At 39.3% G+C, this 27,350-nt stretch overlaps 2 protein-coding genes across 3 annotated transcripts in view; one reads left to right on the forward strand and one right to left on the reverse strand.

Annotated features, from left to right (window-relative positions):
* SYTL3 (synaptotagmin like 3) overlaps positions 1–27,178 on the forward strand; it is a 44,554-nt gene extending 17,376 nt beyond the window's left edge. For both annotated transcript variants that reach the window (XM_069787130.1, XM_069787129.1), the window contains 10 exons: positions 297–369; positions 4,474–4,598; positions 8,374–8,517; positions 11,295–11,473; positions 13,680–13,782; positions 15,851–16,021; positions 16,226–16,325; positions 17,498–17,606; positions 18,510–18,715; positions 20,012–27,178. In XM_069787130.1, the coding sequence (XP_069643231.1) occupies positions 297–369; positions 4,474–4,598; positions 8,374–8,517; positions 11,295–11,473; positions 13,680–13,782; positions 15,851–16,021; positions 16,226–16,325; positions 17,498–17,606; positions 18,510–18,715; positions 20,012–20,142 (1,341 nt within the window). In that variant the 3' untranslated portion in view covers positions 20,143–27,178. The remainder of the gene's footprint in view (positions 1–296; positions 370–4,473; positions 4,599–8,373; positions 8,518–11,294; positions 11,474–13,679; positions 13,783–15,850; positions 16,022–16,225; positions 16,326–17,497; positions 17,607–18,509; positions 18,716–20,011) is intronic.
* Positions 21,997–27,350, reverse strand: part of EZR (ezrin) — a 36,609-nt gene continuing 31,255 nt past the window's right edge. Inside the window, exons 8-13 of the mRNA XM_069787131.1 lie at positions 26,609–26,772; positions 25,517–25,647; positions 24,653–24,813; positions 24,250–24,342; positions 23,052–23,303; positions 21,997–22,711 (exon numbers count right to left, since the gene is read on the reverse strand). Coding sequence (XP_069643232.1) covers positions 22,547–22,711; positions 23,052–23,303; positions 24,250–24,342; positions 24,653–24,813; positions 25,517–25,647; positions 26,609–26,772 — 966 coding nt within the window. The 3' untranslated portion in view covers positions 21,997–22,546. The remainder of the gene's footprint in view (positions 22,712–23,051; positions 23,304–24,249; positions 24,343–24,652; positions 24,814–25,516; positions 25,648–26,608; positions 26,773–27,350) is intronic.

Consider the following 27,350-nt stretch of genomic DNA (forward strand, 5'->3'; position numbering starts at 1 on the left):
ATTTACAACAAATCAGTGATGTAATTAGTTGTATTTATGAAATTGCTGTGTGATCTTCCTACAAGGAGTATATCGAAGAGTATGGAACTGAAAAGATTATCTTCCATCTTCATACATTAGTGTGACAGTTTTCAACCATGTCAATATATGTCCTCAGATGTATTTGTCTACAGAAGTGAGCAAAGGGCTGCAGGCTTACCATCTGATTGTTATGTGGTCTGTAGATATGTGATCATGGAAACTTTAAAACAGCAAATATTTTGTGTTTTCTTACTCTTGGCATCTCCCATTTGCAGGAATTCGGACAGTCTAAAAGTTTTAATAAGTCTGTGGAAAACTTGGTTTTGTCTCTCACAACACATATAAAAAGTAAGTAGCTTTCACTGCTTTGTCATTTTAGAGTAACATAGTCAAATGTTTCAATTTTTTGGCCAAATTGTTGGCCAAAAAATAGTTATAAAAAGGGTATTGAGTAATGGCTGAAATGCCTAATGCCAAGACTGAGCGAACCTGAAAAATAATCCAGTGAGTCTAATTCTCCTTCAGTATTCTGCTAGTCATTTAACAAGCTTATGATACCAACCCAGAATGCCTTTCTTGTAAAGATGTGAAAAGACTGTATAATGTTATTTTTAAGTTTATTGGGTGTTCAGGTGCAGTATATTTAACTCATGTTAACACAGAGTAATAACCACTTTCTACTGTAGTGATCTTCATGTTATCTATCTGACTGAACCCCAGCTGGCCCTGTCAAAGAATCTATCATGTAATGGAAGTAGAGTTTAATATTTTCATTCACTGGCAGTTTTCAAGAGGACTTTCTTCCTCTTTATTGGTCTGTCTAGTTGTGTGGTTTTTTTCAGTGCATACTTCTAAGTGCCAGACAGTCCTAACAGCTCTTCTTTCATTCTGATACTTTTGGTTCCTTCCATTCACTTATGCTGCCTGCTGTTCTTTAGGGTGCAGATTGTGTGTATGCACCTCTAAGGCTAACTACACTGAGGACAGCCAGCCTTTGTGAAGAACAAATTAAAGGCATTAGTGACCATAGGAAAACAACTTCTGAGCCTTATGAAGATTACAGGGGCTTGCACATTTGCATGTATTTGAACAAACCTTAGTGTTTTCAAACTAGCTTCATCTTGGACAACTCCAAATGTGAGATTAGACCTGAATAAATTTGGCTTTAGTGCCTTTCTGCCTTTCCCTCTAACTCTTCTCTTAGCTCTTGTTTGGTCTTTCCTCTAACTTCTTCCACCCATCCTAAAGGCTTGTTCTCCTTCAACCACACAAATTTAATGTTGTGTCTGTGTGAACACATATTAAAGCTATGCAGAGACACAACGGCTGTCTCTTCTGAACAGAAATGTAGTGTAGGGTGGCTGGCATAGGGCACTTTGTTACTGGAAGCAGATAGCTGAGACAGCACAGCATTGATGCAAAGTAATTTATTCTGCTTTCTGTTTGTTTGAAACCTGGTCATATCCCACCGTTACTGGTAAAGACTATCAGAACTGCACCAAGCTAATTTAATAATTCACTGCTACCAAAAGGAAGGTCCTACTCTCCCCACATCATCTTTCTCTGTTTCTGGCCTTATGCTGCCATCATTTAACTTGAATTAGCACCAGTGTTTCTGGGCCGCTCTGTAAACTGATTTACCTAATTAAAAGGGCAGAACATTAACCCAGACAAAACACATAGGTACTTTTCTGCTGGTTTAGTGAGTTAAATAGGCTTAAGGTAGGGTATATATGTTGGAGCCTGCACAACAGAGGGTGCTGGGCCACGTGGCCAGGAGCCAGGGATTGAGGAGGGAAGAGCAGTGGTTGCAGAGGGGGATGGCAGCAAGTCGTTAGCTCAGTTCAGCTGTATGTGAAACCCCACTTGGGTGCTGTCATCCTGAGTTAGGGTAGAACCTTTTAATTTGTGAGAAAATAACAAGCCGTTGCAATCTGATATAGAGAACGAACTGCTAATTGCTTAATGATTGTCTCTCTGTAACTTTACATACCAAAGACTGGTGTTCGTCAAGGATTAAGCCTGTCAGAGACTGGTACTTGGGAGTGATGAGCAAGAAGGAACCATGAACTATCACAAAACTTAATTGAATGTTTGATGAATTTACGATCTTGTCGAGAAGGCACAAGTAGAGGCCTTGCTTGAATAGATAGGGCCAGAAAAGATAAGAACTCCTGCCTTTGTTCTCGTCCTTGTAGATAATTTAGCTTAAACTAACCATATGGTTTTACACCACTAATGAAAACTTAGATAATAAGAGCACTAACAAGCACTGATGTATCAAAACATGTAAAAGACCATACTGCGCAGAATCACCTGAGGAGAGTCAAATAGAGGACGAGTGAGGAAGACTATGGAAGACCACCAGAGACCTTCAATGAGCCTGCGTAAAGGACATTTGCATATGCTAATAGTTTCCCGGAAAACTAATAAATATGTATAACATTTCTCGGAAATCTAGTGAATATGTATGTAGAACATGTACTTAACCTGCACAATTAGACCCGATGGTGTGCACAGTAGGTGGAGCAATCCCCCGTGTATCCAGCGCTGCCAATAAAGAATACCTACTTAATAGTTAATCAAACTATTGACTCAATTTCTCTGAATCAAATCACTGAAGTCAATAATTAAAAAGTATAGGAAGTCTTACAGAGAGAAACACTTCATTTTCTTGACTTAAGAAAACAGCTCTTTCAGACCATATGGCCTCTTAATGAAATCTGGTGCTATTCTGATAAATGCTTTTGGTCACAAGTGTCTAAAGTTAGTAGTCTATCTTATCTACATAAAAATGTCCTGGTTTGCAGAGGAATTTAATACACACAGCTCTTGTGTATTGCAGTAAATAAACCTGGAGAACCTTGTTATGCCTCTGATTCTATCATTGGAGCCAGTGTGTGTGCACGTGTATGAGAGCAGCAGGAACAAAGGATTAGTGCATGCAGCACAATGCTGCTGTTGTACAGTCTGCTCTTTATGCTGTTACCTCCTGTTCCAGCATGGTTTGGCAGCAACAGGAGATTATAATCCAGTGGTTGCCATTTGGTGAGTGTAAAATGGGTTGCTGTTTATAGTTCTATTTGCAGTGCAAAATTGCCCTTGGCACTAGAGATAGTGTCCATCTTACTGACTGTTTGGGTAGAGAAGCAAAAGGAGGAATAGATGGGAAAACCGAACAATCATTTTTTTCTTACAGTAATCTGTTCTGTAACCTGTTCATTTTAAGAGAGTGTGAGGCAAGCTTATGTTTCTGCTTCTACTGCTGGTCAAGCTACTCAGATTGTATCTACTCCGTTAGAACTCTCACTGCAGTCTCTTTTATGATCTCCGATTTCACTGTGTATTTTAAAAACCTGGTTTCATTTACAGTCAGAGATGACTTAATTGAGCCTGCCTATGAATATGTCACATGATGCCTTAATGGTGTACACAGAGCACAGTAAACATCTGAGGACTGATTGCTGCTAAGAACAAAACCCAAAGTGGCTTTAAAAATCACACTTAAGAGTGCCATTGTTTTTGAATACTATAATGACATATTGTCTGCTGTCTGAGGTTCCTCCACAGAGGCTCATGTTGTGAGAGAAATATTTATTTCTTCTGTATGAATTACAACATAGGATAGCTATTTCATGTACCACTTATAAGTTATAAATTTTTCATGATAGACTATCGGGGATTTACAACAAAGTGACAGCTGCTAAGCCTGCTAGTTTTCAACTTCAGAAATCACAGATGAGTGCTGCCCTTCCCTTTAAGTGAAGTTCTGACTGTACCCTGAGAAATAAGAAGCAAAAAGTGGTGCACTATATGTCCAGTTGTCCTGTAGGTTTATTTGACAATAAACTAGATGTTACCGAAGTGCTAATTCAATAAGGTACTGAAGTATGGATATAAGCTTATCCATATAAGTAATGTTATTGAAGTCAATGAGGGCTACTCATGTTCTTAAAATTAAATGTGGTTTGGGACCAGAGTATTTAATATCTCTCCTTTCATCCATATTTTGGATAAATTTCTAAATATTTTCCAATATGCTCTGCTGTCTAATTTCTATTGTCGTGTCATCGCTTTATGTTGTTATAATGATCTTGCTTTTATCCTGAACAAAACCAAACTGCTTTACAAACCAAGCTATATATAGGGACTGTAGTAGCTACTTCTGCAAGGAAACTATATTTGATAGCATACAACAATTCCTTGCAGCAGCTGTAGTGATAGCAAGCAAAGAGTATAATTTCCAGTTGAAACAGCAGGAAAGATTTAGGTAGGCAAAATATAATTATACAAAATGGGACAAGCACTTGCCTTCCCATCTGTTTCTTACTCATAGGAGATCAATACTAAAATTGCAGGCTGAAAGTTTGAAAACTACAGAATTAGCCTATAAATCTACAGGATTGCTTGCAATATTTGTTATAGTGACTTTTCTCTTTATTTTCACTTCAGAAATCTCTAAGTCCCAGAATGACATGGCTGACAGACGTCTCCTAACCACAGATTATGGGCAGAACGTGGAAAGAAGGAAGCAAAGAAGGAGCCAGTCTGACACTGCCATCAACATTACAAGCAGGGTATCCATATTATTATACAGTCTCTAACTGTAAGGGCAGTTTCAGGAATGGAATATATTTGTAAGAATAATGATTTACACAGTGGAATTTTACTTTTATTATACGAGCAGGGCTTAGCTGATATAACAGGAACTGACCACTGCCAGAACTCTGACTCTTCACAAGGTTTTTGACTGAGTCTGCACACTTGATCTCAGCCCAGAGCTGAAATGTTAGACTGAGATTTTACAAAGACCCTCACATAGAGAGGGACAGGATGGGTCATTTTGTTCTCAGGTGCTCACAGGCTCTCTTGAGGCTGATGTCTGCTCGGTGTGATTGTTGGGCTGCAGGGAGGTGCTCTGTCTCTTGTCCTCTTCCTGCCCTTCTTGCTGCTGAACAGGACCAAGCTATGACCATCCAAAACCCATTCTGACACTTCCTGAGCACTTTTTAATTTGGCAAGGAGAAAACGTTGACTGCTGTTAGTTGTTGGGCAACTTCCCTTTTCCTTTTGCTTTGGTTACAGTCTCTAGCTTTCAGTGTTTTCTTGAGAAGTTTGAGAAAAATCCAGTCATCTGTTTTTCCACAAGTTGTGCAGGGCTGAAGATGATGTTACATATCTGCTTTAAAGTTACACTGAAGATTTTGTTTTGTAAGCTTTCACCTCTCAAGTGACTGAACTTTGTCCATACTCAATTTTCCACATAGTGGGTACTTACTGAATTGCCATGTTCATCTGAGTGAGGTAAATGTATTCTGCTAAGCGCCTGAATTAGATGCTAAGAAAAGCTTTTGCTTTGGGCCAGACCTCATGGCAAATATTACTCACAGCTCCCTTGGTGCACACTTTTCACTTTCCTCTGAAGTCTTAGGTGCTGATAAATGGAAGAGGCAGCAAGGTGGACCACATGGACTAATGGTTTGAATTGACCCAGCAAGGTCTATGAACTCTGCAAAATTAGCTCTGGTATTTTTGTATACAGTTATATTGTAAACAAAATTGGCAGCAGTTACTAACTACCTGAGTGCTGCTTTCGTTGTGGTAAACCACACTTCAGTGTTACTTTATTCCACTGGCAGAGCACTGCTCTTTTAATGCATTGAGAGACATCAGAGTTGGAGATAATATGAACTTAAACTATGCTTCATTGCTTGCTGATTACACACAGCCTGTCCTGTTTAAAAGATGGATATGGATTCTTTGGCTTGAGAAATGTATTAGTAGGAGACTCCAGATTATTTGTGTGGGTTTTTAATTGCCCATTTAAAGATTTAGGACTTAAATTAAGTCCACCCTTTGCATTACAGATTTTGAAAGATAGATTTCAATGTTGTTTGTGTGTCAGAGCACTATTTCTCTGAGTCAGGGAGCTTTTGTTTCATTCAAACCAGTCAGTCTACATTTAAGCTAGAATTTTAGTTTTGCTAGAATTACTTTTGATCTTTTTTTCTTGTGAATGTCATCTTTGCCATTTAGGGTTTTTTTAATATAAAAGGAAATTTTACTCATCTGTTCCTGCACTTACATAATGGGGTTTTTTTGTGTCCTTACTGTGATTTTAAAAACTATTTTTAATCTCTGTCAATGACACTATTGCATTATTATTCCATTTATTTTTTCTTCTTTTCCATTTTTGTTTTCCTTTAATAAGGGTAGTTGTTTACATCCTTACTAGAACTATGACTTAAGTTTAGGGACAGAACCTGTTTTAAATTACACTTGCAAAACAACTAATTACTCAAATTTATAACTAAATATGATGTAGAAATCTTGTTGTAATTTCCACCCCAGAAGGAACTTGCGGTTTTTGAGAATGAATCAAAACAGTATTCCTGCCCCCCCCCCCCCCGCTGAAAGTGTGCATTTTTCTCCTAGGAATAGCCTGGGAAGTGATAGCTGTAACTCCGCCATTTTGAATGTGCAGGGTATAACACTGGTGCACCACTTCAGACTCAAGAGCACTATCTGTTTCTTAAGTAAATTTTCCAAATTTGTGATATGTTCGGAGCTTCATTCCTTCAGATTAAAGTTGAAATATATTATATTTAACTTCAGTAATAGTGAAAAAACAATCCAATGGCAAGAACTACGAGCCAGTGTAAGGCATGGATTTAGGAAGTTAACTGAATAGTGTTTTCTAGGGCCTCTCGCTATCACAATCTCTAAGTTAATGAAAGGAACTGCAATTATACCTGCCTTACTGGGGGAACAAGCAGACATGTGCAAGCTTTGGAAGCTGTTTGTGGTGTGTCGGTAGCTGTGGATTACCTCTGCTGTGACAGCAAATGCATGCTGCTGCAGATGTTAGAACTGGGCTAGGTGGGAGTCTTGCTTATGTGACCTGATGCTAAGTTTAGCACTGGTAGTTTTGCTGCCTCGTCAGTCACTTATGTTCTGTTTAACACAATAGAGAAGTCTTTCTGATCCAAGTAGAAGCTAAAATTCAGTGTGTAGTAGGTTGTTTTGGTTAGCAAGTTTGATTTTCAGGTTTTTATAAAGCAGAAGACAATTTCTCTGTTGAGAAATATGATGTTTTGGTTTTGTTTGGGGTTTTTTTGAGACTATATTCTGAATGCATTTTCTGTCTGCTTCCTTCTCACAAGGGAACTTAATGAATTCTTACATCTATTCTTAAGGTAGGGCAGTTATTACACATAACAATTTCTGTGTGTTATAACAACAGCATACTGGCTTGGATTTTGCACATCCTGTTTTTTCAGAAGTAATCTCAATATATTATCTCCTCTGTTGTCCTCATTCTTTAGTGCTTTCTGCTGATTGTGCAGGAGGGGTTCCCAGGTTTGTTAAATGTATATTATCTGTTTCTTTTATGCAAATATGTCCTGATCCTTTTTGTTGATTCAGTCACAGTATATTTTTTCTAGCATATTTTTTAGGTAATCCCTGTTGTAAAATTTCTTTTAAGAAATTATTTTCTTAGATCCTAACCATGTAAAATTTCTTACCTCACTCTTTTCCTACTCATTGAACTGTGAACATACTTTTCATACATTGTATTATCCAGGGGTAGTGGTGTGCCAGAGTGAGATAAAATCTATTTTCAGCATATTTCTAGCCATATGTATTAGTATGTATTAGTCTTTTGGCACTTCATTCTATTAACTGTTGTTATTGGTAACAGAGGTGGCTGAAGGTAAATCTTGAGTTTTGCTACTATATATCTTAATTTTTCACAAATTATCAGGGGTTTCATGGGAAAATTGGAAAGGTGAAGGGACTTAGTCAAAGCAAAGTCAAGAATATCTCAGAAATTTAAATTTTTTCTTTAGTCAAAGCTAAATAAGAACTTGTGAGCATTTCTATTTTCAAGTCTCTTTCAACTTACATTCATTCTTGCATAGCTAGACATGGGCATGTGTCATACATAATGCAAAATACTATTTTTAATTTCCTGGAGGCAAGATTTTTTTTTTCCCAAAATTACTGTTTTGTTAAAGGCTAATAATGCCTTTTATTTGTATATTGCTACTTTTGGTGTGTTATTAGTAGACTGTTGTTAGTAATTGCTGTGGTAGTGATCCTTAGAGTAGGTGGTGGTATGTTGATTTTAGAAAATTAAGAACATAATGAATGTACTACTAGCTGGGATGAGAGAGTTGCAAATCGACATTTAAATTAAGTTACTACATGGTCTTTGAAAGTGTGCCACCTGCATGACATTGATCAGTGTGAACTGTAGCTATTTACTGAGTTTTCTTCTCATAGCATTCCTGAAGGAATCAGGGCATTTTTCTTAAATTAAAAAGAAATTACTTGCTGAATTTCTTACAGATGAAAAGTACACCCAGTCTTCAACAGCTCATCACTGGGGCCCAAAATGACAGTGAAATTCTGACCAGAAGGAATTGCAAGGAGGAGGAAGACATAACAAGCAGTCTCACAAGTGATGCAGTTTTCTGTGATGGCAGAAAACATGTAAGTTAAAGAGTGAAACACAACAGAACAGGTGCTTAGTGGAAGCAGATACAAAAGCTAAGATTTTGTGCAAAATGTTGGTGTATTTTGGATTATATTACAAAACGAAGGAAGAATTTTACTTGAGTTTGTATCTGATGAAAGACTGACTGCCTTTGGCACGGTCCTCATAGTAACACTGTGAACTTTTTACAGCATAAGCCCAGTCAAATTAATAATGGATGATTGATAGATGGTTATATCCATTAATAATGACTAATTGACAGATCAGCTTCCTCTGAATTTTGCAAATGCAACTAACATTCTTCCCATTTTATATTAGGGTTGGGATTGTGAACATGGTTCTTTCTAACCTAGCAGCTAGCTTTTTCTCTTAAAACTTCATTTGACAGAAGGGTTTTCTTATTCTGCAAGAACTGTGGTAATGGAAATGTCAGTGGAAATTCAAATGTCAGAATGTCAGTGAATGAAGAGGAAGCTGACAGTGACAGAAGCCAGGGGAGCAGTTCATAGGTTTAAGGGATGGCATTGAATCATCCTCTGATGGATGGCATTTTGAATACTGCAAATGAGAGAGAAGGAAGCCAGTTATAAATGAATCAGGCATATGCTTTAAAGCCTCTGTGATTAACTGTGAAAGCTAATTTCTACGTATTATTGATGAGTTTAAGCAGGGTGAAGTATCCAAAGAATCCATGACTGGTGTTGTAAAGAAGGGAACTAAAATGACATTTAGGAATCAAAATTAAACTAGCCTGTTCACTTTGCAGAGGAGTAAAAACACACACAAGGACCTTGGCATGCTTTCATAGTTTATTGCACTGTGGAGTCTGAGGTGTTAAACTGACAAATGGATAACAGTTTTGGATGACGTTTGTGATTCTAATGACAACCATTTGAACTGGGCTATAGACCGCCCAGGCTTCTAAAGGAAATATTTTCTACTATCTTATAAAAGGGAAGGTCAAGTTCCATCAAAGTTCCCTTTATGGGTAAGTGTTGGATGTTGATGACCACTCCATGAAAATATATCTTCCAAAATATCAGATGGCATTGCTTCCAGTCATGCCAGCCCAAGTGCAATACATGAAGTCATTGCTAAATCCCTGTTCACTGAACCAAAAGGATGGGTGATTTCTACATTGAATGTATGTGACTCCTGATCAGGTGGGAGACACATGTAGTGGTATTCAGTCCAAACATCATTAATCAGAACACCTATCCAGCCTCTCTAAATAAATAAGAGGTTCCGTGGAATAAATATTAGGGACTTTTGCAGAACTGTTTTTAGGACATATGAGTTAAGACAAAAATCTGTTTGCATTCCTTTGTAATGAAGGATTTTGGTGGGAAATAAGCATTTTCTGATCAGATGAATAAAAATATGTCAGTGAGTGAAAGAGCAGAGCTGAACAAAGCTGCAAGGGAGATTGATTACACTGGTATACGTCTTGTGGAGGGAGCAAGATTACATGCAACAAGCATTAGGTCAAAACAGTCCTAACACTTCTTGTGACTTCCTCAGTAAGCACTCTGACCCTTCTTTTGTCAAGTTTGTATGTTACTTGCAACTTAGAAGATAGAGTAGATACGTTCTTTAATCTAATTAAGCTGTTGGTTTGAATTTTAAAATGAATATTTGGCAAGCTGCACAAATGAAGAAGAGCATCTGCATGGAAGAGAGATATGATCTTATAAACACTACTGTGCACTCTTAGCTGCTGGGTTGTGCAATGCAGAACTCCTTGGTTAACCAGTCCTGTGTGGGTTGGTGTTTATTGTCAGAGGGAGGAGTGATTTAACACAGATATCTTGGCAATCTAGAGCAACGTCGCTGTGAGATTAATCACAACAACAATTGTGTCTTCATGACATGCTATCTAAAAAGTTTATAGGGCTCACCTTGAGGAATATAATTATAAATGAACGGAGACCAAACTATTTTGACTGAGTTGATAATTTGTTGCAGTGAAGGCTAGATAGCACCATAAAGTTACATGTGTGCTGTGCCACAGGAAGGATTATAGTCTCTTCCTTCATTGCAGTTTCATGACCTCTGTAAATGCTAGACACAAATGCTCTTTATTTGTGTGGATGGAAAGCATCCAAACCTTTGCCCCATAGGCAAAAATAGACGAAAGGAGAACAAAGTGGCTGAGGTGAGCTAGGAAACACCTTCTTTATGCACCAACATATGACAACTGTATGTCTTTGTATTTTAATCTTTCCTGAACTGTCTGCTGCAGTATGGAGTATGTAACTTTTATGTGGAATTGGGGCATCTTGTAGAATGTTTACTGGATGTGCAAGGCCACTTTTGTTTCCTTTAATATTTGATAGAACCTAATGTATCAGTAGTGTACCCTGCTATGAGCTATGTATTAAAAGCAGTCTAGTTCAATGTTTTGTATGTTCTTTATTTCAGAGGTTTTTTCACTCTTTTCCATTCAGACACTTATCCGATTTTTTCTCATGGGAAGCTACATAGCAGTTTTATTCGGAGAAAATTTCTGGATCTAGACGTTACCAAGAAAGCATTTTCTTAGCCTAAAGACCTTACTGAAGAGAAAAAGGCAAAGCAGTAGAATTGCAATTACAGTCAGAATTTTCAAGGCTGTTATGTAAGCAACAGAATGCTTTATACAGGTTACCTTAAATCTTCGTGATTTGCGATAGTTCTACAGTCGTGTCTGTAAAGATACCGACCTTTGAGGGAAATAAATACTTTGTCCTGTTTGATCTGAAGCTACTTTTCCCATACATTTGTCTTTTCTTAGGGGAGTTTGTATAGTCTTAACAGCACTTGCACGGAGTCTGGCAATTTTGGCAAGGCTAACATCACAGGAGAAATAGAGTTTGCCATAAGATACATCTTCAAAGCTTGCATCTTAGAAATTTGCATCAAGGGATGCAAGAACCTGGCTTATGGAGAGGAGAAGAAGAAAAAGTGTAACCCGTGAGTATTTTGTAGAGGAGAAAAAAAAAATAAGGAAAATACTCTGTTTTTAAGATACATATGTATGTTGTAATTGAAACCAATTGATATACAACAGTATGCCATATGAGTACTTTCAGAACATCCAACATATATACCAGCCCTTTTTACATATACACACTGCAAGACAAATGGGTTTCATACCAGCGCTTATTCCATTCTAACCATTTTCTGCTAGTAATTGTCTCTTTCCCTGCCTGTGAGCAGGCAGTTGGGCATCTGTGTTACTGATGAGCACCTCTGGATCTTGAGAATAGCTGTTCAGATTTTAGCTCTTAAGTTGTGCCCGCAAAATTAATACATAAGTGGCTGAAACATGAGATGTCGAGTTCATAATTCATCTGCTGACTCACTGTGTGTTATTGGGTGATTGCTGTACTACTTCTGTGCTTCCATCTTCTGTAATAAGAATAGAAATTTCAGACACTGCAATGCATTTTAAAATCTAAATCTGTTTAATAATTATGTATTATTGTGAGAGGAAGAAATACCTACTTCTGTGGATAAAATATGCCATAGATATTTTTGGTTGGATAGTTAAGCCTTGGTGATTTGTCTGTTTATTACTAAACGATCCCCTCTGACCATACAGCAACCATTCACAGAAAATCACCAGGTAGAATACCTAACTACCTGTTCTTGCACCTGCTGTCACACCATGTTTGAGCACTTGAGTGACCACATTGAAATTGTGGAGTTGCAGTCACCTTCACCCAGAAGGAACGTGGCTTTTGTGCATCTTGGAGAGGACGTTCATGAAGACAAGCTTGGTAATGAAAGGAGCCTTGCTGGAACAGCAACTCATGAAGCAGGGCAGTTTGGAAGCACTTCAGAAGTGGGTCAAGGTTCTTTAAGTCCCCTGGTAATTAAGCCAGGCAAACAGTTGCAGGAAGCCTGAAAGGCAATGTGGGAAGTCTGTGTAGTGAGCACTCTGTTCTCCATTGGTATATATTTATATGTTTCTGTTGGTTTCCAAGCCAACAGAAAAAGTACAGTCAGTGTACTCACTTAACACACTTGCTGAAAAGCAGACTTTTAACTGATGTTTAAAACCTGTTGAACTATTTAGCTCATTGACTGGTTTGAAGTCTGTCTGCTTTTTAATTAAATTGTTCTGGGGTGATAGAACAAGAGGCTAAAACTTCTAATGCCTGAGTATTTTAAAAAGTAGTTTTACCTATGGATAAGTTTGGAAAGAATAGGGAAGATGTGTAAGTTCTGCACTGATGATATGAAATACAGCTGATTTTATTTACCCAGCACGTTCATCAAGAGGCTGTCTAAAAATCGGTTTAAATCATATCTGAAATATATACAAGTACAGTTTAAAAATATTTAGTATTATGTTAACAATCACTCCTTTCCCTGCCAAACTGTGAGCAAGCACTCTCTATTGCTAATAATCTTTAGTTTTGAATTCATAACACAAATACAGCCCACTGAACTCATATTAAGGGGAATATTTAAGTATTAATGTTTACGTGACCTATACATGAGAAACTTTGGTAAAGGAATCATTGGTGCTTGATATTGGTCCAACTTAGCTTCCAGAAATTTTTTTTACTTCTTTTTCTTGAATCAATGTTAGGGCAATTTTGAGCACTTTAGACAATCTCCCACTTTCACTCTAGTGGCTATTGTAACAATTAGCATTTGTAAGAGTTACAGATAATACATAATAATTCATATGATTATATCTTTTTTGCTATATGGTACTTGGTGTTGTAAAGATGAGATTTTCTTCATGAACAAGCAGCAATGATCCTACAGTTGATTGAGTTGATACTTTTTTTCTTTGAGCACATAATACAGTTTGTTTTCCTCATAAAACTGTCACTACAACTGACAAAGTGACTTCCTTGGTGGTTATTTTATCAGATGCCAAGAGTATGAAAGCAAAAGGTTCCTATTCAGATCCTAATCCTTTCCCAATTAGAATAAAATTGAAACACATTAGCTGAATGATGTACAGGGGTCCTTATAGTCTGTCTGCTTTTACTGAGAAGGGATATAACTCACAGGTTGCCATTTTATTGCTTGGAAAATTACAAAGTCAATAAAATTGTTGAAGAATTAAGAAAAAACTCCTCTCATCTAACTAATTTTTATTCTTGGTTTGTTCCTCCCCCCCGGTCACTTTCCATATATCCTTCTCTCTATTTACAAGGTATGTTAAGGTTTATTTACTTCCCGATAAATCTCCTCGGAGTAAGCGGAAGACAGCTGTCAAAAAGAGCACAGTGGATCCAGAATTCGATGAGACTTTAAAGGTACCGTTTGCAATTGTGTGCCACTAAGTGCGCTTTTCCATAGTAATGTCTCCTTTTGTAATGTACAATTCTGCAAGTTCAGAATTATCCTGATGGGGCAAGTCTAGGAGTCACTGCCAACAATAATTTTAAAAAAATATGTTTTTCAGTCCAAATAAGAGAAAATGCTACTGGAGTTACAATAGTAAATTGCAAACCATTAGAAGAGTCTGCCTTTGTCCATGAAAACACTTTTAATGAATTCCAGTGTTGTTCTGAGTTACCTTGTGGCAAAAGCAGTGTCTTCCATAGACACTTTTTTTTTGTATATTCAGGAACTGGGTGTATTGCAGAACAGTTAGTATTTTATACAAGTATCCCTTTCAACTGATACCCCTTTTGTCAGTGCCATTGGGAGCGTGTCTGCTGTTAGCTGAATGCTAACTGAATTCTACCACCTCTAAAATGTTGTCTGCTTCCTTTTCCCTGTGCAACTGATGCCAGGCCATCTCTTTGTAGTGTCTAATTTCAAATGTTAATAATCCCACCAGAGAACAGTAGTTATTTTAATTCCTTAATGCCTTGCAATATTACTTCTTGCATCCTTGTGAAAACTATGTGTAGAAAATAGGAGCCATTATTCTCACTTCACAGACACTTAATCAAAAGTGAAGTGGAAGCTGAGTACTGTCAGCTGGGAGAGGTTGGATTAGTTTAGTTGTTCCCAGCTCCAGTTTTGTACTCGGATCACTACAAACCTGGTTTTTGTGTGCACAAGCAAGCTCCAGTAGCACATAAGGTGAAGAGTTCTTCAGTAACATGTTGTCTTGGAAGAGATATGAAGCAAAGTTAATGGAGAGACAAACTTGTATTGCTTCTCCTTGAGCTACACAAAAGTTTCAGTGTTAGGCCCATCATCTCTCAGTGTGTATGTACATAAAGAATTTGGAGTGAGTGAAACAGGCAAAATGTTTGAAAAGGCCAGTGTTAAAATTTGACAACAACAAAAAAAGATTTATGTAATGTATATAATTCTCATATAGCCCAAAGTCTGTATATAGGGTTTAAGCTGGGAGAAAAAAGACCCTGAAGTTAGAACAATTGATCCTAATTTTATAGTCCCTTTTCAATGCCAGAGTCATGGAGAACTGACAAAGGGAGAGTGAGAGCTGTGCCTGAGCTGGCTGCATGAACACTAAAGGTAGTTTAGTTAGAAATCTTTTAAATTAGTTTAATTATTAGTTTATCCAGATTAGCAGAAAATGGTCAAAAGAGCATAGCGCTAGTGTAGGTAAACTACATCATGACACTGAGATCCAACTTAGTGGGATTCAGCTGCAAATTAAGGCACCTGCATTTAGGTAGCTGTATGTGTGAGAGGTATGTAAGTGCTCTTGGGAATCACTGGAGCCCAGGGTGATTCAGGGTGATTAAACTGGATGTAGGCTCCAGGGCTATGATTCAGCAGCCTGAGTGTGGGTAGCCATGTCCTCGTCCATGCCATCGCTTCCAGCTTTCAGTCCAGGTGGTCACCTGTAGGCTGGGTATCATGTTTGCCAGTCTCATGTGGGTATAGTAGATATGCAACAATATCTCAAAGGGCTCTAACTATGTTTTGGGAGCAGATCAGGGCTTTAATTAGTGGGCAGCTGAATTACTTCCTTGTCCCTACTGAATGCATTGAGTAGATGTCCACTGACTAGAGTGGAAGTTTCAGCACCATCATTAGGTGTCTTAATCTTGAACTGGCCTCCAGAGCAGTCAAATTCTGTTGGGACTGTAAAACAGAAATATAAAAAAAACCAGCAAAAATGGTCAAGAATTATTTAAAGTTCTGAATTAATAATCAAAATCTTTAGCAAGGCAGGTCAAGGTATTCCTGGAATGTTGTTTCATATTTGGATGAGCATTATTTAGCATTTAAGTAGTGGGGTAATATGCAGATTGCAAAGCACATTCAGACAACATGGTTCTGTCTGCGTCCAGATGCCTTCAGCCATGCTGCGGCTAGGCTTCCTTTGAGCAGGTTATGAGCATGGGCCTGCATTCATCCTGTGTATTGCTTTGTAAAAGCTGTTTATCTTTCTAGTACAAGATTGAATACTCCCAGTTGGGAAGTCGGCAGCTTCAGATCTCTGCGTGGCATGCAGGAGCACTCAAATACAGGGTATTTTTGGGGGAAGTGGTGATTCCACTGGCAGCATGGAATTTTGAAGAGAACTCGATGCAGTTGTTCAACTGGTACCAGCTCAAACCCAAGGTGATTTTTAGTTTTTGTTCTTAGTTGTATCTTGGAGCAAGATGTAGTGAAAGCTATGAAAAGATCACCTTTCTGAGACCGAGGGGAAAAATGCTGTCAATCCAACCCATTAGTAAGACATGTTGCAAACGTAAATAAGCGGTGAAAAAGATGTGGAATAGAATGATTGCAGTAATGCAGATTTCTGTATGTCTCTCTCTTCAGCTTGAAAAGCCTGAAGATGATTTTAACCAGTACAGCGGCGAACTCCTTGTGTCTGCAAGACTGTCATTACCAGCCCAGCATAAAAATTTCCTGTTTGAAGGTATAAAATGTTTCAGCATACATGAATCCTTTGGCTAGAAAATAATTGAGATCAGTGAAGGACTGACAATGTGTCCATATAATATTCCTGTATGGGGTTTATAACAGCTACTGCAAATGGTGGTTTGTGCTGTATTATATTTTAAATTAATTAAAATTCAAACATTTGCCAACTTCATCGTTCTGTTCTTTTTGATGCCAACAAAAGTTGCACATTATAATGGCAGCAGTATGATGCATCCAGCTGTTTGGCAAGCTTGTGCCTGTCGTGGTTTTGCCAGTAGACCTTATTCTGGAGGTGATGCAACAGTTTTACTGCCCAAGGTAGAGACTGCCAATTTAGGAAAAAGGTGGCAGGGAAATGGCTGCAAGGGTACCAGACTAGCACTCTTGGCTTCCTCCAGTAGTCTCATTTTAGAAAGATTGTTTCACTTGGAAGATGTCAGGTTCAAAACGTAGTCAGGATTCAGTTTTTGGTAATGAAAGACTTGTAAGGTACATTAAGTATTGCTGTAGTGTGTCAGAGCAAGCACCTGCTGGTGGAGTAAAATAAATGCTTGTAGGGGGGAGGGATAGGTCAACCTCATTTTCCTTAACTCCCTAGATCATGGTGAGGTATATAGAGGTTCAGAGCTATAGTAAGGCTGTCTGTGTCAGGACCATAGCAACAGGCAGACCAACAGGAAGATCTAATTAGCTGTTAGGTTAATTTTGTTCCCTTTTCCAAATGACCCCAAAGTTACCAGCTTGCTTGCTTCCATTTTTCCTCCCTGTGCATGCCTGTGTATTGGGTCTCTGCTTTATAACTAGAGCTGAAACAGAGGAGCAGTATCACACTGTGGGTTTGATTGATTGTTTCTCCTGCTTCTGGCTTTGTTTCAGAGAAACGCTCCTGTGGGTACTGCCCTGTGTTTACTTTTCACAAATACAACAGAAAGCTCTGTCTTTGGAACAGGAATCACAAAGCAACCTGCTACTCATTGCTTACTTTTTTGTGTGTGTGAATCATATATTGTACAAGCAGGTTAAAATCTTTCAAATGATCCTAATACAGCGCTATGAATCCTTATCTCAGTAGTACTGCTTAGGCATTTTCCTGCTTACTTATAGCAGCATCTTAAGCCATCAGCTGAACTAACTGGTTATTTCATATGATAAATGCTCCTGTTTCAGGAAAAAAAGACCCAGGAGTTCCCAACTGCCAGCTTCAGGTTATGATATTTGGGGCCAAGAACTTGCCCATGCTGAGATCTGCTGGAATGCCGAACTCATTTGTTAAAGGGTATGTATGAGACCTAGCACTTCAAATAGAAAATGTCACACACATTCTGTGCAAATGTATGTATTAACATGTTTTCATCAGGAGATGGGCATATGAAAGTGGCATTGTTCACACTCTTAGTCAGACTTTCTTGTAATGGTGACATTTGGGTGTCAGCACAACAGCAGCACTCAGCAGGATGGTGATGGGTCCCACCTGCTCTTTGGGTCCTGAATAGAACTTCAGAATTTACTGCTGTCATTAAAATTTAGAGTTCACTAGTTTAAGTATCTGCCTTTTAGATATTAGGAGAGGAAAAAACAAAGTGCAAATCAAAAAGGTGTTTTTATTCCTATTTTCAGCTCTGCCTTTGCAGAATTAAATATAGCTTTGGATACATTGAAAAGGAAACTTTTATCCTCTTCATTCTAGACATTTTAAAAGAGGAGGGACTTAATTTTTCTTCAATGCAATAAGTAGCTTGTATGTGGGATTATTTTACTTTCTTGCTGTCAGGCATCAGATGCCATTGGAAGTATGATACTGGGGTACACTTACAACATCTCATATAGCCATTTCACCTGCTGTGGCACCTATCTTCAGTGAAATGGGTGAACATTTTATCTACTGAAAGGCAGGTTTCAGGCAGTACTGGATAACAGAACGGGGAGTAAAGACTCCTTCAGCAGTCAGTGACAGCAAAGCAAAAGCAGACCCAAAGAGCCTACGTGCACCCACACTGAAGGCAAACAGGAAAAGGAGTAAGTCCCAAAATAAACACACTAGCTCTATGTTCCACCTTGCACTTAAGCTGATTTTTTTTGCTATTTAAGGCAAACCAAAGGGCCCTAGTTGATTATTGCAAATGTTCTGTTTTCTGGTTGAGAATCAGTAACCTTCTGAACAATCATTGTTTGGGGGAAGTTGTCTTATCCTTCCAGACCGAGCAGAGGTAAAGCGAAAGTCTCCTGTCCTGAAGAAAGAAGCCTTTCCCTGGTGGAAACACTTATTTGTCTTTGATGGTGTTACGCCACCTCAGCTACAGCAATCATGTCTACACTTGACTGTCTGGGACAAGTCAAGTTTCAGCTCAAGTGATCAATTCCTAGGAGGAGCCAAGCTTGGTGCAGGTAAGTTCTTTATCACTAAAAATTGAAGGTAATTGGGGAAAAAGTTCATTTTGTTTACATTCTAAATAATAATATTTACAGTGTGCTATTTATTACCTGCTGTTATGGGCCTACACATACAGGCCCAGCCCCTGTCCTAAGCAACTTGTGATCTTGGGCTTTGATCCTGCAAGAACGGAGGCATGTGCGTTAGTTCAGGCCTGTGCAGAAGCTCAAGGTTGTCAGTGGGAATTTTCAGGAATGCCATTTGTTAGCATGGTAACTTTTAGGGGTCAGAGCCTGGCCCTGCTAAAACAGGCACAGAAAAATTGGGTGGAGTTAACTCATCTAGAGCTCCATATATGTTTTTTAAGACTTGTTCCTTGAGCTGTTTTCTATGAATTGGCTAATGTTAAATACTATTGCATCAAAAAGAAGCACAAGAACTAATGATCTAGTAGGCTCCAACCTTGCTTATATTTGTGCTTATTATTTTACATCCACAAATCAACCCAATCAATGGGAGACACAGCAAGTGAAACTTGCTCAAAGGGGCTATTGCATGTCTGAGTTTTGGGCTCTATTCTAACATGAGAGTGAGCTCTCTTTCTCAAGGCTGAGAAATTTCTGAGAAACCCTCTGCTTACTGAATAGGCCCTGTTTAACTGGTAGTTGAGCAGGGAAGCATTGTCACTTGAAGACTGCCCAATGGAGTCTCTCACACCTGTCTTCCCAGAGAGTAAGTGCATGCTTTGGTTTCAGTATTTGAGATGAAAGGCTCCAAAAGAGTGAGGCTTGGTCACTTTGTTACGGTATCAGTATGCACTTTAGAGTAGTAGTATCACTAGTAATAATGCAGTGCTGTGCAGGCTTCCTTGTAAGCTTCTTTTGATTGTCCTACCCAGCATTTTCTTTCTGCTAGAGCAGGGCTACCTGCTTCTGAGTGAAGAAGACTAAGCCCTAAGACTAGTAATGCATTAAAGTCACTGAAGGTGAACTGAAGCAGCAGACTTAATAGCAGAATGGCACTATTAGTATGCACACTTGCTCCACTGCTTTTAGTCATACAGCTAAAACCTCTTCCTTTTCTGCAGGCTGAGTTCTTCAGCATGTGATCCTAGTTTAACAGGATGTAAATAATGCTTCACAAGTATAACTATAATTTATTGCAATTAATGCCTTAGGAGCTACAGAACAGCTGAAATTGCTATAGAAGTGGGAGAAGCAGGTTCTTTGTTACCTAAATCAATTGGGCCAGAAGTTGGGTAAGGCCAAGTGAAAAGTAACTCTGTGACCTTTCCTTTTGCTTTCTTGCAGAGGAATCGTTGGGCTCTTCAGATCCTGTTTCTCAGTCAGTGCTCCAATGGCAGGAAGTGCTCCGCAGCCCAAACACGTGGATGGACTTTACACTTGTACTGCATTCAAATAAGGAAAACTTTAAATCATGAGAGATTACCACACAACTTTTCCTTCCCCATGTGTGATGTTTCAACTTCAAGTGGCACATACCTTTCAGGTCTGCAGAAAGGTACACTGCAACAGTACCTACTCCAGCTTTTGAGGAATAGAGTTATAGATTTGAAAGTGTGTGATGTTCTGAAGGTTTTATTTCTCCAAAAGTTAAGGCTTTATCTGTGTCTCTAGCTGGAGTATAAGGTTAGTATTGTTTTTTCAGGAGTGACATACTCAGTTTGAAATGCAGTATGTTGACAAGGCAACAGTTGCCAGATGGTATGCAGTTTTCCATTTCTGGGCATGGCAGAACAGTTAATTATTTCATTTAATCACAAATAGGAATACTTCTTAAGAGAAAATAACTGTTACCTTAAAGTTACATGCTTTTGCTCTAATCTTGATGTTTTATACATGTTCAGAGAGAATTGAAAACTAGCTTATCTTTAACTGCTTGCTGCAGCTGGGTGATGCTAACACCTCTGTGCTTCAGATTTCTCTACAGTGCCACCATTATTTCACATGACTCTAAAAAGCTTTGGCCCATGGCCACATGCCTCTCAAAATATGTGCTGTGTCATGGTGCTTGAAACCAGTTGAATGTATAAATTTTCCCACAGTGGGAGTGTGGGACAATAGCTTATAGAGTAAGTGTGGTTGTAGGAAGTTCCTTGTTCTTATCAGCTGCTGCTGTAAGACAGTACTAAGAAGTCTGATCCACATGGTATACAGCACAGGACAAGAGTTTAGCTAAGGTTATAATTTATTCATGTGAACTGGTGGAAATGCAAGCTTAAGGCTCAACTACTGTGTCAGTTCACTTTGCCTCAGATGGAGTGTTACAGTCAGCAGAAACTTCCTGTCTACCACTGTAACTAGTGCTGCTGTTACATATCTCCAGTCATTATGGCAAGTATTCTCCTTTCTTCCTTTCCAGGTCAATATGACTCTTAAGTCCTTAAGAGTTAAAGACACAGGGATTCATATGCTAAGCTCAGGAACTAAAAGAGCAGTAGGACAGGTTACACAAAATACACCCCACACAAGAAACACCTGATGCCAAGTCCTTTGTTACTTTGCAGATCTTTTATTTAGATGTTTGCTGCTGCAGATAAAAAACTCACACAAGATTCAACTCAAGTATAAAGCAGCATAGATGTTGTAAATGGAAGAGAAGAGCTGACAACATACTGTATCTCACTTTCTAACAGATTTTCAAGGAAAGGGGAAGATTGTGGGGAAGGAATGGTCACAGAAATGCTCTCTACTAGAGAGAATACAACTGTGATATAAACAAGCAGTCCCTTCATCTTTGGAGTCTGAAACTTTAAATCAAACATTTAAAAAAAATTAGAAAATTTGTTAGAAAAATAGGTGCAGTAAAATTGTATATATTGGATCATGTGTACATATAACAGTTTTCATTAAGTAAAAAAATGATCTTTACAAATAATGCTTTATAGCAAATAATCAGTTGCACTGTATCAGACTACAGTGTTATTTAGGCATTTTTACAGATACAAGTCTTATTAAATCTGAAAAGTAACAAAATATACAGAGCAAAACTATTTCCCTTCAAACTAGTATTGCAATCCATGTATTGCATGTTTTTTATATATATAAATACTACACTATAACTGATCAGTAATGAAGCTGGAATGCAAACACAGTAGCGTATTGGATTCCAACAGAGTATTTGCCTAGTTGTTACATCAGGAGGGTATCAGTGTCCCTATGCCACACTTCTGAACCATCGTTACAGAATTTTTCCAGTTGAGAACAGCAACCAGAAGAAGCCTAATTTCTACACAAAGTAGTTCTAAGGTGTTGTCAGTTCTTTTGGGGGGGGGGGGGGAAGGAGGGGAGGGGGGAGGGAAACATGGGCATCAAGACCAAGGAAAAAAAAACGGAGTGTACAAACACATGTGCACACATACACACAGGTGCTTGCAAATCCTGAGTTCTACAGCCTGTCTTCTCATCTGTTGGACTTTACGCTGTAACTAATAATACAAAGACATATGGCACAAAATTCACCCACAGTTGCTTGTTTTTAGACCAAGCTGAATCCAGCACCTGCACAGGACACATATCTTAACTAGAAGCATGGTGTATTACAATTTGTCTTGCTTAAGAGAGATGTAACATAAGGCCTTTTGGCACTAAGCAAAGGCATGAGCAAGTTATCAGGATCAGTGGTACAATGAGTTTTTAACTATACCAAATTTGATAGAAGGTATGGAATAAAAGGGAGATTCAAACACCTCTGGGTTTAGAGAATATTTGTTAAGTGTCATACAGGGGAAAAAAACCCACAACAAAAACAACCCCAAAAGAAAACAAGAACACAGCATTATGATCTGCCTTTCCCACAGTCCTGCCTTCTTGTTACAAGCATCATTACATTGCCTCAAACTCATCAATTCTCTGCTTGGTGTTGCCTTGCCGGATCTGCCGCAGCGTCTTGTACTTGTCACGTCCTTGTCGCATGTTCTCTGAGTGGATAATATCATTGTGGGTCCTCTTATTTTCATCTCTAGCCTGGGCCAGCTCATCTGTCAGCGCCTGCAATATAAAGAATATTAAATACAGATTATACACGAGAAGCTTTCAGCTCACGACAGTAGTGTTTTTTGGTGAAAGTTGACAGTTCTTAGGTGACTGGACAGATCAGTGAAATGGATACAACATATGCTTTCCATAAACACTATGGATGATGTAAGTAATCTCAAAGCCTGAGCAATGAGAGTAATCTTTATATATCTTGTCTTTAATTCAAACTGCCTACAGGAACTGCAAGCAAAGAGAAACTATCATGCTTTGTGTGCTTAACCAAGTGGTTAAATCATGTGTTTTCCAGGAATGATTGTTTCAATTACTCCATCTCCTCCAAGCATTGTCTTACCCTCAGTTGCCTCTGTACACGTTCATTCTTCTCTGCTTCAGTAATGCGTTTCTCCTCGTTGCGGTCATTCCTGATCCCCTCGCTGGAGAACTCTGCGCTGTAGGCAGAGTACTCAGATCCTTCATCTTGCAAGTTATCATGGACATGGTAGTTCACTGGCTCATAGACAGGCGGTGGGGGTGGAGGCGGAGCAGTCATTACCAGGTGTAGCTCCTCTTTTGTCTTTACCAGATCCTCCTGGGCTTCCTTGGCCTTTGGGAAAAGAGTGAAAAATATTTCAAATGCATTTCTTGCTTTAAACCAGCTTAATCAAGACTTTAATGCTTATCTTCCCAGTTTTTTCAATCTACTATGAAAAGCAAGAAAGAGGGAATTAAATCTCCACAGCTGACAGTATTCTGTTATAGTCTTATGCAGAACATCGGTTTTTTTTTTGCTAGTGATGCTATCATCATCCACTGTGTAATGTGCAGGGGATCTGAACAAAGAATCTTCCAATAAAACAGTCTAGCAAAAACAATTCTGTGGGAAGCTACAGTTATCTTCATCCTGTTCACCATTTTAAGAGCTGTAGGCTGTAAATATGGGTTCCACAGAGCAAGAACTTAGATTCCCAGGTTAGCATTTTTAATGCAATTACACACTAGGCAGTCAGCTTCCTTGCTGCTTCAGTGGTTCTGCCCTCCCATGTGGTCAGCAGTGCTAGTTAGAGGGCACTGGGAGCACCAGGCACTCTGAGCCTTGCATGGTTTATTTTTGGTGTTAGTGCATCAAATTATTAAACTCTTCCAGCCCAGGTACCAGGAAGCCATTGACAACAGCACACACTCCTCAAGACTGGTACCTGCAGTGTGGCTGCATTTGCAGCGTCTTCTCTTGATTGATGTAATGTTTTCAGACATTACATCATGGATTAAATGCATCATTTATACGTGTGCCCCTTCCCCTCCATGGCTCCAAAATGATGATCACAACATTTTTAGGTTTATAGAAGCTTCCATTTTGAATTTTGACTGAAGGCTTGTTGGAAAAAGACTGTTTTGCAGGCATATTGCACATTCATCACAAGTCTGCCCTTCTCTGCTGGTGTACAGATGTTTATCTCCACATATTTAAAGAAGTCATACCAGGCTAAGCACTGCAGTATGCTCTGCTCAAGTGTAGAACTTCAGAGCAACTTGGTAAAGCAGATACTCACTCTGATTTGCCACTCTTCAACCTCACTCTCTTTACGCCTCCTTGCCTCTTCAAGAAGTGCAATCTTGGCTGTATACTCGGCAAGCTCTGTAGCCTGTTAAATAATAAAACTGGAATTATAAGGACTCTTAAAAACCAAAACCAAAACAAAAAAAGCAAATGCAAAGAAACACTGTTGACTGAGAAAAGACCCAAGTGTTACACTCCACTGTAATAAAGACTGAGTAGGAAATCAGGAGCAAAAAAGTAGATTGCTCATGATAGAAACCAGTGCCACAATGATGCTATCACATGGTCTAGTACTTCACTGCACTATGCTTTTCCCCAGAGAACAAGGCTTTGCCTTACTCAAAGGGCACAGTAACATGCCTGTGTATCTTATACTCAAAATGACTGGATCTTACCAGCTGTTCCTGGCTCTTTATCTGGTCCATAGTTTGTCTCTCCAGCTCTTCCTTGGCCTGCAGAGCAGCCAAACGATCAGCTTCCAAGCGTTCTGCTTCCTCCTGGGCTCGCCTCCTTTCCTCCTCCAGCTGAATGGCTCTTTGGATCTGATCTGAGAGCTCTGGAAAAAGATGGATCAACATGGTTAGTCCACAAGCCTGGTCGAAGTGAAGGGACTACAGACAGTCTCAGGTAACTGCAGAAGTCATGACAATCACTTTACTCCAGCTTGTAATACCCTTTCACTGTGCACCTCCAAGTAATTATTTGCATAATGCATCAAGTAACTGAATTCAGAAGTAGTCAGCTGCACATTATAATTAAATCTTCTGCAAGGTATTTGCACTGAAGTCTGTAACACTGACATGATTCTGTTGCCTTTAATTGACAATTTACTGCAAGGACCAGATGTTGCTGTCTGCAATCTGTTCATCTGTGCATTGAAACAGAAGCTTCTGTTCCACTGGAAAGACTTGTTCCCAAAGTACTTTTTCTGTTAGAAGTTAAGTAAAAACTACTTGAGAGCTGAACTCTTGCTCACTGCTGGAAGAGGCTCTCTTGACAACAGGGAAAAACAGAGCATGCCTTTCAGTTCCCAAATACAGTCTGCAGATTTTATGGTACTTTCATACTTTGGATGATCTCAGCAGCGTGTGTGCGCACGCACATGTGTATTTATCTCTATAGGTAGATATTAGTAAGCCTTGCCAAGAGATCCCAGTGTCACCAGATTTAGGCTAGGTGTAGGTGGCAGCGACCCATATAACCCTTCTGTGGAGGGAGCACAATACACATGGTCTGGTTAGCCAGTACAAGTACTTTACCTTTCTCTGCTTTCTGAGTCTTCACCTCATACTCTTGTAGCCTCACCAGCAGCTCCTCCTTCTCCCTCAACATTTGCTCTTTCTCCCTCTCAATTGTCTCCCTCTTCTTCTTCTCATTTTCTAGTTGTTGCCTGTTAGAAACAGATTTCATGCTTGAAGCTCACTGTCACACCTAATCTAGAGCCAGACAAGAAAGCTGGCTGGGCATCTCTCCAGGCAACTGAATGGGAAGCGACCGCCACAAAATAAGAGCCAGAAGACAGAAACACATGTAGGCTGTTCCTTCATCACTTCAGAATTTTTGCTCAGTTTTGGATACCCCATTTCATAAAAACATTTGTATTTTTGTTGCCCACCAGAGAAATTTAGAACACCAAATAGCTGCTAGATGCAGACAGAGAAAACCACAACTCCACTGCACAACAGAGGAGACTTAACTTTGTTAACTTCTGTCATAAGGCAAGTCAAGGAGGTGTAAAAACAAGAGCACTGAGGGAATGAAGACAAACAAGGCACAAATACGAGAGAAAAGCAACACAATTTCTTGAATCAAGCAACCTGCAGCCAGTGGCAGAAGTCCAACAGAATTGCTAATCCTTTTTCCTTGCCTGTAAGAGGTCTCCCAGTCCCCTCTTCTCTCTTCACAGTGTACACACATGCTCCCTTGTGAAGGTTTCTCCCTTACTCCCAACCATCCCATGGTCCAACACATGAATCAGGTCCTAGCACTCAAGAGCCAGGAGAACCCCTCTCCAGGTATGCACCACCACACATGAGCCCACTGTGCCTTTACTTGCACATTTCCTTGCAGTTCTCAAGACTGCAGACAGGACAGCAGACTACATGGACACAGGTCCAAGCCAGAAGAGTAACACTTACAGTCCTGCTGCAGGATATCCTGAGTCCACCCCTGTAAGCCAGAGCCATAGGGCCACATGTACACCTTATGAATGTGGGACGGCTCGTGGCCTTGCCTAAGCGAAAGCCACGTTACCGACTGCTGCCCTGCAGGTACAGCTGCCTGCTCGCCCTGGGCAGTTTGGTGTCATTTCTCTCTGCCACCCCATCCCTGCCATCTGTGTTCAAACTCACCTTTCCATTTGTTTCTGTTGCTTCTCCTCCCGGGCCTGGGCTTTCATCTGTTGCACCTCAATGGTGTCAGGCTTCCTGCGCCGCATGTACAGTTCATGGTTGCCCATGCAGAGCTGCAGGATCCTCTTGTTAATTCTCAGACGAGGGGCGTAAAACACAAAATCCTAAAAGAGAGACCCCACACAGTTTTCCAAGTATGCCTTCTCTTCTCCCAGCTAACTGCAGACAGATCATCTTGCCACTAATTTCACTGTAATCGAGACACATACACAGGCCATCTGAAGCCAAAACGATTGTTATTTATATTATCCATTTAAAGTCTACATAGAATTGAAAAGTTACTCTTCTAGAAAAGGTATATTTTAGAGAAAATTAACAATCTCCATTTAGAGGAGACTTTGTGGAGTTCGGATATGTTGCAGAAGATTCTGGGTTGGCAGGTAACCATCTGGGCAACTCATAGACCTCTAGTATTGAGTAATTAGTTTTTAACTTTGCATGGGTTTGTGACTGAAAGATAAAGCATGAAACTAAAAAAATATTGCAGACTATCAAAGTAACTTTGTAGAATTTCCTGATCTATTTGAATCAATATTCAGGGCATCGTCAGTGTTTTTTCAGAGAAATACCTTCCAATATCATTCTCTCCTCTCCATGGCATTTCCTAGTTAAGTTAACCTAGGCTATTATAAGAGTGTCAAATGAAAGCTATTTTTTTTAAACCGCCAAACATATGGGTTAT

Source organism: Haliaeetus albicilla, chromosome 7, assembly GCF_947461875.1.
Source record: "Haliaeetus albicilla chromosome 7, bHalAlb1.1, whole genome shotgun sequence".
Taxonomy (NCBI): Eukaryota; Metazoa; Chordata; class Aves; order Accipitriformes; family Accipitridae; genus Haliaeetus; species Haliaeetus albicilla.